At 45.2% G+C, this 13,861-nt stretch overlaps 1 protein-coding gene across 3 annotated transcripts in view; it reads left to right on the top strand.

Moving 5' to 3' along the window:
* The first annotated feature begins 468 nt into the window (after positions 1–468).
* LOC120798270 (prospero homeobox protein 1-like) overlaps positions 469–13,861 on the top strand; it is a 39,301-nt gene continuing 25,908 nt past the window's right edge. Inside the window, exons 1-5 of one of the 3 annotated variants that reach the window (XM_040142442.1) lie at positions 469–607; positions 4,638–5,055; positions 5,296–5,907; positions 6,362–7,561; positions 12,779–12,886. In XM_040142442.1, coding sequence (XP_039998376.1) covers positions 4,705–5,055; positions 5,296–5,907; positions 6,362–7,561; positions 12,779–12,886 — 2,271 coding nt within the window. In that variant the 5' untranslated portion in view covers positions 469–607; positions 4,638–4,704. Of the gene's footprint in view, positions 608–1,115; positions 1,248–4,631; positions 5,056–5,295; positions 5,908–6,361; positions 7,562–12,778; positions 12,887–13,861 lie in introns of those variants that run through there. The other 2 variants (XM_040142444.1, XM_040142445.1) reach the window with 2 other exon arrangements.

The raw sequence follows: 13,861 nt of genomic DNA, 5'->3' as shown, positions 1-13,861 counted from the left end.
CTCTGCTCCTCTCTCCTCCCTCTCCCTCTCCGCTCTGGCTGCGCGCCGCTTTTTCGGGGGGCTCCTTATAAATAAAATCCACCGTCTCCGGCTCCTCTTCCTTATTGGTCAGGTGGAGCCGTTACCTCACTCCGGGGCCGGTGACGCAGCGTCTTCACGTATCCTTCATGTGCGTCTCTTCTTGTTTCTTTGCTGAGAGTCTTGCCGTCGGTCGGAGGGAGACAGCCGGACTCGCGACGGAACGAGAGTGCCGGACGGACCGGGTGCGCTCGATACTTCACACTTCCCATCCCGGGAGGAGAGCGGCGCACTAGAACGATCTCTCTCTCTCTCTCGCTCTCTCTCTCTCGCTTTCCTTATCTCTCTCACTCTCTCTCGCGCACACAATCTGTCTCCGAGTCTCTCTCTTCCTCTCTCTCGCTCCCTCCCGCACACACACACACACACACACACACACACACTCACGCCCGCGCGCAGGCACGCTCTGCATACGTCTCCACTTTGCCGTGGTAAATTACGGCATTGATCTCAACGCCGAGTGCGGGCTCTGTCTCTTGCGCTCGCCCTTTCTTCGACGGACCGACTTGGAGAAACGCTCGAGAGAGAAGTAAGTTTCAACTTTTTTGTGGCACTTATTATTTATTACAGTTATTCCAGTCACTCGGGGAGGCTCGTAAATTGTAGGCTGTGTGTGTGCGTGTGTGTGTGTGTGTGTGTGCGATTTGTCCGATCGCATCGTGTGTATTCGGTGTAAGTTAACTTCCACCGGTAGTTCGTGGAGACGGTCCATCCCCGCTCCACGCGACGGATCCGGATGGTGCGATTGATTGAATTTCGGACGATTTTCCGAAAGTGTTTCCGCGCAGGCTGACTTCATGCGCGTCGGTCCCGGGCTGACTGGGACTTCTGCCGGCTCCGTGAACGTGCCTGCGTGGATCAAAAATCGCTGATAGAAGTTTCTTTTGAAACTGAAATGGGTTTTTGTCCGTGCTTTTACTTTGGCCGTGGACACCGCAGAGCTCAACTCGCGTGGATTTACGCTCCTGCCGCTGCCGTTTTTTTTTTTTTGTTTTTTTCATTTCGTGACAGTTGTTAACCGGATGATGAACAAGTCGTTCAGTGACAGATGAGTTTTAAAATCCTATTACTCACACTCTGTCTCTCAAATTAAAGCAAACCAAGAACCGTGGCAGTGGACGAAAGACAAAATCTTCTGCTTCCGAATCAAATAAACGTCTTTCGAGAATGTAAGTCAAGTTCAATTTTTGATGCCCTGTAGTCCAGTAATGTAGCATTCAGCCTCGTTTCCAGAGAGGCTACTGACTCCTCGGTATCGCCACGACAAGAGCAAACTGCCTCACCTCCTTGCACTGGCCTGGCTTTTCCCTAACCGCAGGAAACTTTAGACGCTTTGTGATAAAAACAACAAACGGCGTGTTGCGATGGAACCGTCTGGCGTTTGCGGCGTGTGCCCCGTCGACCTCTCCGGTTGCAGCGGGGCCGCTGCCGCCGTTGTCGTTGCCGTGGACCGACTGTTGTTCGCAATGTGACGGTACGTCTCTCCACGTTTGCCGTCTGCGACGCCGCGCGTCAAAGTGCCAGCCTGTGTGCCCGGCCCGTCTCCGGACACAGCGGTGCCCTCTGCTCAGAGCGCACAGCTACGGCGAGAGGCGGTGAGGGAGATCCCCCTTAACACTGGCGCGTCACCTGGTTTTTTTTCCCCCTTATTTTAACAAGAATTACTAAGTTGTTTGGTTCCTCTCGGCGGCGCAGAAGGAAATAAAAGGTGCGCGAACAATGACTTCCAACAATGACATAAACTTTGATTTCCAAAAATCCTCTTGGCCCTGTTTTCCTTTTTCTTCCCCACAATTTTAGCCAGAAGTGTGTGTGTGTGTGTGTGTGTATTTCTATATATGGCTTACAGAATTCTAGATGAAGCCTTCATTCCCGTGTAACAAAGAAATTAATTCAGCCATGGGCCACCACATGCCTCCACTCCTTTTAAATGAAAACAGGCCATTTACAGTTATTTATCAGTTACTTCTCATTTCAGTTCTCAATCGCAGAGCAAGTTTTTCCTGCCTCTTCAATTCAGATTAGAGCAGAAGTTTCTGTTTTGTTACAGAAACCACACACACACACAGACACTCTCACATCTCCTTTCAATGCTCACCTTTCGCAGGAGCTCATTTGGGCGTTAATGCAAAAGGTTTTCTGCTGAAAGAAGTCTTTGAACTTATTGTGTATTGCTGCTGGTACTACAGTACATGGGAATTTTCTGAGTCCAACTTGGGATTCTGTAACGTAATATTGTCAGCGTCCGAAGAAAAGGTGATGAACACATTTTCATCCTCCGTTGCTTCATGTTTTACTGATGCAGATGGAAAACATTTGCTGTTTTTACAGTGATACACCCTCAATTTAACATCAGACACAAATTTCAAAATAAACAAGTTTTCAGGCTCTTCGGACAAACCCCCCCCCCCAACCTAAACTGTTTGTCTCTCACTCTCTCCGACGCCCCTCTGTGTGTGTGCCCGCCAGACCTCTGCCCAGAGTAATGCCAAGAAACCAATAATGCAAACAGCGAGCAAAGTGTGTAGCCTATGCATGCACGGACTATGTGAGTGTGTATCTGGTGTATCTGGGTCACTGCCGGGCACTGTGCTGAGGGACTGAGTGTTTTTCGGAACACCTCTCGTCTACAACGCTGAAACTTGGAGTCAAACTAACCCTTCTCTTCTGAGTGGAAAGTATTTCATTTGGAAATGGCCCTGCAAGAACACAACAATGTCTGCTTTGTTGGCCATCATTGGCTATTGCAAAAGCATCTCATTTGTGCCCTTGATTCAGTCTGAATGCGTGTTTGAGCCCGTTTGCATTTTCTGTCTGTCTTTAAAATCTGACTGTAACGTTACAGTTGCACAACTGTGTTTTGAATGCATTGTAACACTGGAATGAAAACTGCTCAGCTCCGATGAATGCAGGCACAGCTCTGCCAAACTGTTGTAGACAGCAGCTTTAATTTGGGAAATATTTCCCTAGACCTGACCCTGAAATCACTTGCAAAACAGATGCAAACAGGTAACATGGAAAATGCTGCCTATGTCTATGCATGTGAAGGCACATGTGCAAGCAGATGAACTAACTTGTACCGTTTACCTGGTTTGTAAAGCTTTACTTTTGGTGTCGCTTTTAGATGTTTTTGAATGGTCTCTCTTTGATACCTTAAATGAGTGAGAAAAGCAATGCTGAAAAGGTTCAAGTCAGCTGGGACTTAAATTCAGTTGTGGCCTGAGACTTTTGTTTCTTCTAGAAATCAGGTTTTGATCGTTTAGGTTGGGATATCCTGCACTTTCTGGAGATTTTTTGCAAGTATTTCAGTCAGTGTAAACCAGATACAGGTGATAGTTTTGGATAAATTCTTCAACATTTCCCACCCCTCGGATAGTTTTAGGTGTATCCAGAGCATCAATAGATCCCTTTTACAGTGTAATAGATAAGAAGTATTCACTCATGACGGAAAAATAAGCCTAGCTTTGAATACGCAGTATGCGGAGAACTTGCTAAAACCCCAAGTGGTAGCATTTATAAGAATTTAACTTCCATGTTAAATTAAACGACCTAAATAGCACCAAAATTCACCGCTTTTGACAATGTTAGATACGTACCGACTTCTTTCAAATCATGTCAAGAAGTAAAAAAGAAAACTAACACAAAAAGGGGGGGGGGGGCTTTTTTTTTTCTTCATAGAGGAGCAAAATCCCTCTGACAATAAGAATGAGTCTGTCGGTTCTTCACAGCTCCTAACAAGATGCAGAAATCAAGGTTACCCCTCAAGGGAGGGAATGGCTGATGGGAAATGATTTTGGTTATTAGAGGCAGCTGTTACTCCTCTTTGGGAATATCTCCTTTAACTTATATAAAGAGTGTGTTTTTTCTCATAGTGGTTCCCTTGCTTTTCACTATGAGTAATTTTTTTGTGTTTTGCTCAGTGTGCGATCGATGGACCTGGCAACCTCTTTTGTTTCCGTCAGGTGTGATGGTTTATATTGTTTGAAATGTTTTGCCGTGGTTCGTAAGGGGTGATTTTTTTTATCATACGGCAAATACACTCTGTTAATTATTGTCTACTCTGTTTAAACAAAAGTCAAAACACAAACTGAAGGGAGTTTTTAGGCATTCTGCTGCGGAAAGAAGACAGTACATTATCTGAAGTCGTCTGATGTCTGTCAGCTGTGGGATATTTATTCTACGAAGGAATTCTGACATTGATAAAAGCCACAAAATACTAAAGACCAATCAACTGATTTTAATTAAAGTTAGTTTTGATATATTTGTTTTAGAGCTAATACATCACACAATTTAAAATGCTTTTATAACTTTTCTTTCTGTACAGACCAGCTCTATTTTCAAAATTAGGACTCATACAGCTACCAATTTAAATGACTGGGCCCCTACTCGGACCAAAAAAATGATCACTTCATGCACAATTCTGCCAATTGATAAATATCTAATTTGGGAATCAAGACTTTAATACCCTCTGTAGAGTTTAGCAAAATGCTACTTTCTGGGGGATATTGACAGTCTGAAATCATTGCAATTTTTGTTTATTTGTTTGGGTTGTCGACCAGGTAACTCCTCTCATCCTGACTGTGTCTGTGAGGACCCTTGGTCATGTCCGCTTAGCTGCCCTGCGTGATGCCTGATCATGACAGCACCACCCTCCTAACCAGACAGACAAAGCGCCGACGTGTCGACATCGGGGTGAAAAGGACTGTGGGTAGCACGATATTCACCCGCGCCAGGGAGACCCTGTTCGACAGCATGAATCAATCGCACGGCCCCGATCAGGACGGAGACTGCTCGTTGGTCAGTCATGGCCACGGGGGTACCACCAGTGATGGAGAGAAGTCGAATGTTTTGAGGAAGTTGCTGAAGAGGGCCAACTCCTATGAAGACACCATAATGCCTTTCCCTGGTGCTACCATCATCTCTCAGCTACTGAAGAATAACATCGGAAAGAATGGAGGGAGTGACTCAGGCTTCCAGGTATGTACAAACACACACATACAGGTAGTGGTGAAACATTAAGTCAATTATTCAAATAGACGATTTCAGTTTGACAATTAATTCATGGTTTTAGTCACCATTTAGTCGCCGTTGAATCAACCTTCCAATCAACCAAACAAACAAGCCACTAAATGATCTTCAATCATCCATTAATCCATTAAATAATTCATTTAATTTAGCAATTGCTTATTAATTCCATCCTCCTTTCGTCCGTCACAGGGGAGTGGAGCTCTGTCGAGTGGAGGCTCTGAGATCCAGGCCGAGGACGCCTGCAGTAACTCCTCCCGCGACCAGGACAGCCCATCTGACTGCCTCTCTCCCGGGCCCCCCCTTCCCCCTCCATCTTCCTCCTCCTCCTTCGGGCGGCCACCACCTCCTTCGAGCCTCAACTCCCACGCTCCCTCTCAGCCCCTCTCCCTCTCCTCCTTTGACTTGGACAGGCTGTCGGACGAGCACCTTCGTGCCAAACGTGCCCGCGTGGAAAACATCATTCGCGGAATGAGTCACTCGCCACTGGTCCGGCCCAACGCCAGCGACCACAACCACGAAAGCAACCGTGAGAATGACAACAGCAGTAATGATCACCGAGGAGATGGCAACAGCCACAAAACCAGCAACCACAACCACATCCGGAGCGACTGTCCTTCTTCCCTCCTGAGCTCTCCAGGTTCACGGGCCGGTGTCGTCAGCGTTGGTGAGGTTTACCGGGAGAATAAGAGAAAGCAGCGTCTGCCACAGCAGCAACACAGCTTCACCCAGCTGGTGTGTTCCAGGCAGGAGCAGAGACAGGAAGAGAGACGGCAGCTCAAACTGCAGCTGGAGGACATGCAGGTTGGTAGCACATCCAACGGCATTTAGAGCAGAACTTTCATGTGGATATTTGCAGCAAAAATACATCAGCTTCCCCTTGCTCTCACATATATGTTTTCTATGTAAAATCGGATTGTTTAGGACATGTGGCATTAGATAAACATGAGGAACCCTGAATTTCAGGGTCTAAAAGAGGGCCAAATTTCAAAGTGGCACAATAGGAATGGAACAAGATATATATATTCCGTTAATCTGTGCCTAAAGAGAAGCAAGAGCTGATGTTCAAAATCATTGCTTGGATTTTTGCACATGCAAAACACAACAAAAATGGTGTGACAAACAGAACTCGCTTTAAAAAGCGTCCCTGTCCTTTAAGTGGGTTGCACATAATCTAAGTGGTAGTGTACTATTTTTCATTTCTCCCATATATTTTCCCATGATATTTCCGTAAAATTCTCTATCCTCTCTTGTTCAGAAACAATTGCGCCAACTCCAGGAGAAGTTCTACCAGATCTACGACTCAGAGACAGAGGAGGAGGAGGAGAACGGCGAGAGTGGAGAGGGAGACCGAGGAGGAGAAAGAGAGGAAGATGGTAACTTGTCAGAGGACAGTATCCGCTCTGACGGCTTGGAAGAGAGGCACAGGGACAGAGGTCGGCATAGCCATGACGAACTCTCTGAGCTGGACCCAGGTCTGTTCCTGGACCGGGCCCGAGCTCTCCTCAGAGAGCAGGCCCTGTTAGATGGAGAAATAGAGGAAGACGTGGACGGCAGGGAGGAGGAGGAGAGGAATGGAGAAAGGAGGATGAAGAGGAGAGGAGGAGGAAGGCAGTTAGCAGAGACGCTGAAGCAGGAGCTCAACTGTGCCGTGTCACAGGTTGTTGACACTGTCGTCAAGGGCTTCTCTTCGCCTAAGCAGGCCGTCAGTCATGGCTGCCACAGCAACACACCGGTTGCACCGTCCTCTTCCTCCAACTCGTCCTCTTCCTGTCCTCCACCTTTCGGCCCCCTCCCCTCCCTTACCCCGGACTCACGCTTTGGCAGCGGTGCCCTGGCCCTCACTCTGAACGGTGACGGCAGTCCCACCCCTAACTACCACTCCTCCAACCAGAGGCTGCATTGCTTCAGCGATGTAATTGTCCCGAGCCCACTGGATTCATTTGGTGGTTTGAGTGGCAGACTTAGTGGTGTTCCAACGCCGAATGACCAAACAGAAGCACTGCCACTGGTGGTGCGCAAGAGTGGTGGAGGAGGTGGAGGAGAGAACATCAACCCCTCTCTTCCTCCCCCTCCTCCTCCTCACCATCCCTCCCTCCACCCCTCTCCCCTCACGGCCTCTCTCGGGTTTAGCCCTCCATCGTTTCGCCACCCATTCCCTCTTCCCCTTATGGGTTACCCCTTTCAGAGCCCCCTGGGGTCGCACGGGGGTGGAGCCGGCTACCCTCCAGGGCCCAAGGACCCCCATCGGTCTTCCCCCGATTCCATGGACATGACCCGGGAAACTGTCAGCCTCAGAACCAAAATGGCAACGCTGGGAGGGGGCCATCTCAGTCACCACCACAGGCAGAGCTCACCGAGCCAGCATGGGCCGGAAGGTCTGTCCCTGTCCCTCATCAAGTCTGAGTGTGGGGACCTGCAAGACATTGCTGACATATCACCCTACTCAGGCAGCACTGTATCCTTGTTACAGTAAGGTTTTGTACCTGTGTGTGTGAATGAGTGTGTATCACACTGGACATGGTAAACATTACCGACTATTGTTAACATAAAGAATACCTTCACTTTAACATTTTGTGTCTCTCCAAAATCTCTCCAGAGATTTTATGGCCCTGCTACACAAGAGTCAGATTTTTACCACAGTCAAAGACACTGATACATCTTATAGGCAGCACCAGTAGCAGGCAGTAGTCACATAAAGTCTTTAACATCAGTTCATCTGCATGAACTGATTCCTGGTCTGAGCCTCTTGTTTCCTCGCCGAGTGGCGAAGATGAAAAGGGGGACAACCGGGTCTTGCAAGAGGGGGAAGATTAAACAGGTTGCACACTGCTCTCTCTGGCTCTTTTAAGTCTGTGCAGCAGGTTGTGGTGTTTAAAGGTGCTGAGAAAGGCTAGTGAGCTCCCTGTTCAACACACACACAGTCTCACACACACACACACACACACACACACACACACACACACACAGTTTCCACTGTCTGAGACACTTGTGCTGTTAGGTTCTCTTTCATCACAAAGACTTTGTACATAAATGCTCAAAGCAAATCATATTTCACTGTGTCTGCACGTGTGTGTTTATGTGTGTGTGGGGTAAGACCTTGTACATGGAGGCTCAAAGCTAATCATATTTCAAAGAGCACAGGAGAGGGGGCAGGTGAATGTTTGGCCTCTTTGAGAGAAGCTTTCTGTCTGTGTTTCGGGGGTTTGTGTGCGTGTCTGTGTGGGCACACATAAGGAGAAGTGTAATATCTAAAATACACACATTGGTTTCCTCTTTACAGCTTTTAGCTATTCGTCTCCCGCCCTCTCGTTCTCAGTCACTACTACTTGCTTTCATTTGTTGGCCTTCACTCTCAGTTGCTCGGCAGCTGTGTGTGTGACGCACAAAGCTGCGCGCACACACACACACGCACACACACAAACAAACACACGCACACACACACACACACACACACACACACACACTCCCTTTCATGGCGTGTGTGTGAGGACAGGTGTTTGCAGGTAGCTGTTTATCTTTGCGTTCCTAACCTTTCATATGGAGAGGGCTTCTCCCGGCCACTACGCATGCAGACACTTTGACTGCATACAAACAGGCCCATGTGCACACACATGCACGTTTGAAGAACAAAGTGAAAAGAAAAATAAGACTTTGAACCTGAAAAATAGGAACTCCTTACAGCTGCGATGAGGATTTGATCACAGTGTCGTCTTCAAAGCCAATTTAGATGTTGCTTTAATTAAAAAAAGAAATATTTGACCCGTCTTTTGATCCTGCTGAGCCGTTTCATTCCAAAATGCTTTTCTATTCATTTGGAAGAAAAAAAAATCTTTGAAATTGGACATTAGTATTTCAAAGATACTGACCACCCTTCAACTCAACCCTTTTTTTATTTTGTAGATACGTCATTTTAATAGCAGCAATCCTTCAGCATGAGTTCATTAATTTTTATAATAAACAACTGTCTTTATCTACACATTTAATCAATTTAGTTTTAACTTCATGATAACTTCCAAAATAGTTACACGGTTGATTGAATGATTAGTCAATTAATCAATTAGTGGACGAACAGAAAATCAACTGCAGGATTTCTGATGATCGTTATTCATCAAGAAAATATGCCAAACATTTGCTGGTTGCGCCCAAAAATGAACAATGTGAAGATGTCAAATTGGGCTCTGTGATTTTGTGAGCATATTTTACAAAAATTCTGAGCTGGACAGACAAAACAGTTTATCAAAAAGATAATCAACTGATTAGCTGATGATTAAAAAAAAAAAAGTGTGACCAGCACATGTTCGTGTTTGTGCTCATGTGCTCCTTTGTAGTCATCCAGTACATATTGCGGAATCATCCCTAGATTTACAAAATGCATTTTTAATCATATGGAAGTTAACGGGAAAAATAAACTATATTAAGATGTACAATTAACAAATATTTCCACTGGCGACTGAACTTGCGTTTAATGTATAAATGTGCTAAAACTTCTCGGGGTCACTCATGTTTTAAATATAGTTTTAGCTCCGTGAAAACATGCCAAACTTCAACGCTGTTTTCTCAAAAAGGCCACATTTCATATAAACTCTGCTGTTTCCTGTCTTGTTAGCTGCCTTCCCTAAATCTGAACGTGATCCCTTTCAAAAAAAAAAAAAAAAAAAAAGACATTTTTGCATTTTCCGTATGAACTTGTCTTTGTTCTCACTCTGTTGATCTCCTTGTTTCATCTCTTTCTCCCACTGTAGTTTAAGCAGCACATCCTTATTTGATTTGCATGGTAGGGATAAATGACGATGGCGTTGTCACTGGTGGATTTAAGGCTTAGGCAGTAAGGTTAGTTTAGGTTAAGGTGTTTTGCATCGACCATAGCTCACCTGAAAGGCGCGCAAACATCTACACAAAAACAGTTACACACGCCCTCTCTCAGGTCTGTGTATCTTTAATCCTTTGTACAGAGCAGAGCAGATGTCCCCCATTTATTAATGAATTTATGCCCCCCCCATTCACACACACACATACACACACACACACACACACCTAGCAGCAAGGTCAAGTTACAGCTGATACAGTGAGCCCTGCACAAAACACACACACACACACACACACACACACGGACACACACACACACAGACACATACATTCACAGATGTGTATTAGGATTAAAACACACATACACCGATATGAAAGGAAGAGGAAGAGGAGTGGAAGAAAAAGAACATCACCAGTTGCATTGTTTATTCACTGACTCACTTTAGCTACTGTTACATACACACACACACACACACACACACACGCACGTCATTTGCGTTTTATTCATTATGATATTGCTTCACAGTGTTTACTCTCAGTCATGTTTGTGTGCTTTAGTGCGTGTGTGTCCACAGAAAACAAGGTAGGCTGCGAAAAAAACTGACCAAGGTATTATCTGACCTAAACACAGACAGGTAGTGACAGGTTGGTATGAATGTTAACGAGGTGATGGTGCTGTTGTCCGATGACCTGACGTATCTGCTGCTAAATGAATGATGGATGACAATTCGACGCTCTTCGGTTATTGAGGCAATGCGAACGGTGTTGTGGCATCATGCTAATTTGTAACATACTGTATAGTCAGGTTTACTTTTCGTTTTGTGCCAGTCGACGCTACATTTATGTTTGAGGACAACAGTGAGGAAACACAAAACATTTGTCGGACTAACGTCACAACTGCTAAATGTTAATTAAAGCCCATGAAGCTAACTTAACTAAAATAAACCTTTTTTTTTTTTTTTTAACCGAGGGTCACTGGCAAACCAAATGATAGTCCCATCAGCTAACAGGCACAGTTGCTCTTTCCGGATGTTATAAAACAGCTCTTGACCAGATAATTAATTATTTTGAACCTAAAATAAAACAATTAGAGTCAGGAAAAAATGCCAAACTGAAATTTCTAATTTCTCCTCTGCTTTCTGTCCTGATGCTGCTCCCTCTCTCTTTTTCTTTACACTTTATTAACTTCCTTTCTCTCCCTCTTTTCCCGATTGCTGATGCTACTCTCCCACTTTCCTTGTCCCTCTCTCCAGCCATATAGGGCCCCTGGGGCTTCTGTACGTGTGTGTGTGTGTGTGTTTGTGTTTGTGCATGTGTGTATTTGTCTGTGTGCTAATTGACCTTGCAGGGGGTTCCATTGATTGCCTCATCTTCCCTGATAGATTATAGGGCTGTTAATGTGGTGGGGAAATGGCAGCGTGGTGGGGCACAGCTGTTGTCAAACAGACACGCATTTCACTCTCTCTCACACACACACACACACACACAAACGCACACACGCACACAAGCACACACGCACTCGCCGCCCCAGCAACCAGGGCCTCCACAATTATTATTTTCCTTGTTGAGACAATGGGATTGACATTGGGGCTGCAGAGTCGGCGAGATCTAGGAGTGAATGTGGGACTTGATCCAAAGCCAGCAGGTGCTTGTGTTTGCTTTTGCTTTAGGTGTAAAATGGCACGCCTACCAGAGACCCGGGTCTCTCCTATTGTATTTCTGAATTTTGTTGGTTGTGTTAAACGGCGCTGCTGTCACCCTGCTGATTTTTACTGGAGTGGTCACTCCTCCCCGTGATATGCTGCCAATGTGCTTTTCTCAGAAATTTGCAATTTTTGAAAAGAAAAACATCCCTTCACCTCTGGCACTCATCACTCTCAGGTCACAGAAATTTTCTCAACGCACCGTCACGCTCACCTTTGCACTGGCTACTGCAGATTGTGTTTCCAAAGAAATGAAGGTATAATCAAGCAAAGGGAGCATTGTGTTTCTGTTTTCTGTCCATCTGTCCTTTCTTTATACCTGCTAAACCCGTCCGGGTTTGAGGGAACAGATGTATTAAAAAAGTTGGATACTTTTTTTTTTTTTTTTTTAATTTTCAAAATGGCACCCAATTGAATCCAATGTAAAGCTGCTCACCGGGCACGTGCATCAAAAACCGTTTTCAGACTTCCCTCAAGCCTGAGGGCCATTTTTTGGCCCCTACAGCGTTCACACGAGGGTCCTTCTCTGGCCAAGCCGGCTGAGAGCATAGGCATTGATGATTTTCTCTGGCTGAGCACACATGAACGGCATAGAAGTTATTTACCGATACTGCTCTTTGAGACTTTTGAAACTGGACATAATAGATCAAAGCCCGATTGTACAAAAAGTTATTTCAGTGTTTGTGTGTTGCTCGGATGCTCAGTTTTACACCTGTTACTTTTGTAATGATTGTGTCATTCCACTGAAGCCTACGCTGCCACTAGCATTTTCCTAACGAGTGGAGCCCATTCAACAAGAAGTTCTGTCTCAACTCTAACGGATGTCGTCTGATACCCGCTAACAACAGAGGGGTGTATTTAGGTTGTAAGATGACAGTTGGAGGTTTGGTGACACCACACTGCCTGACTAACGAGGGCCAAATGCAGGACTGAAAATGCCAAACTGCGTTAGAGGAGATGCATGCACGGTTCTGTGCAGCATTTAATAATCGTAATTGTTGCCGCGGTACAGCCAACACAACAGAATTTCACTCCAAAACATCACTTAAACAAATTAGTACAAATGAAGTTGATAATAATGTGCACTGACTGAGAGAAAACAAAACATTTTTAGATGGTTTAATGGTACTTGCTTGCTGGCTCCTTGACATGTTATTATTCAGATTCAGGAGGGCTTGTCTCCCAACCACCTGAAGAAAGCCAAGCTGATGTTCTTCTACACCCGCTACCCTTCCTCCAACATGCTCAAAATGTATTTCTCCGACGTCAAGGTAAGACCTTTTCCTCCTAATTTTTTTTTTTCATCCCTGTCATATTCAAACCGCTCCTCTGTGTCTTTTTTCATCTGACTTTACTGGACTTTTTGGTTTCACCCTGAATTCAGCGTATTTATTTAGAAGTTTTTAGAAAGGGTTTAAATCAATGAAAGCCGAAGCTCAAACTTCCTAAATTCTGTGCAGGCGCACACGCTCAACTCAAACAATGACCTGAAAAGCAAAAAATGAATTAATACAAAATGTTGTGGAGTGCAAAAGCATGTGAAGAAAACGGAAAAGTTATCTGCTCTGCTTTTATCCCCCGTGTTTGTTACTTGATAAGTTGAAACTACATCTTTGTTTACAGGACAAACTGTCATCATTTGATCGCGCAGGGCTCATTAAGAGACAGATCTGTGTGCATAGGTTTAAGAGTCTGCTTAAGTTGGTCGTGGATGCTCAAAACTAGATATAGAAAAAGTCAGGCATGCATTGTGATTACAATTCTTACTTGTCAAGATAAAGTCCTCAGCGCGCATGTATACAATTGCTGAGACAGGAGAGCGAGCAGGAAAAAGTGACTCATACCCTGACTTGAACAGGCAAGCGATATGAGAAGCCGTTCAGACACTCAGGCCGAGGGCGGCCATAAAACGATGGGGATTCAACTTTAGAATCAGAACTCAAAAATCCCATCAGTGTGCTTTTCAGTGACAGATGGGGCAGTTGAACTGTTGTAAACAGGTACGCATTTAGTTTAGAGATTTGGTTACAGTTGGGGTTTTATTGTTCATGATTGTTTTTTCTCCTCACCAACTTTCACTGTCACTGTTTTTGTGTGTTATTACGTTACTCAGTAAATGTGTGTCTGTGTGTGTGTGTGTGTGTGTGTGTGTGTGTGTGTGTGTGAGACACCCTATAGCGCAGATGGGTGCTCCAGTCTGTCACATCTTTTTGGCATAATTAGAGTTTCTGGCCTTAATCGGTCTG

Source organism: Xiphias gladius, chromosome 13 (genome assembly GCF_016859285.1).
Source record: "Xiphias gladius isolate SHS-SW01 ecotype Sanya breed wild chromosome 13, ASM1685928v1, whole genome shotgun sequence".
Taxonomy (NCBI): domain Eukaryota; kingdom Metazoa; phylum Chordata; class Actinopteri; order Istiophoriformes; family Xiphiidae; genus Xiphias; species Xiphias gladius.
This window is presented reverse-complemented; position numbering and strand designations above follow the sequence as displayed.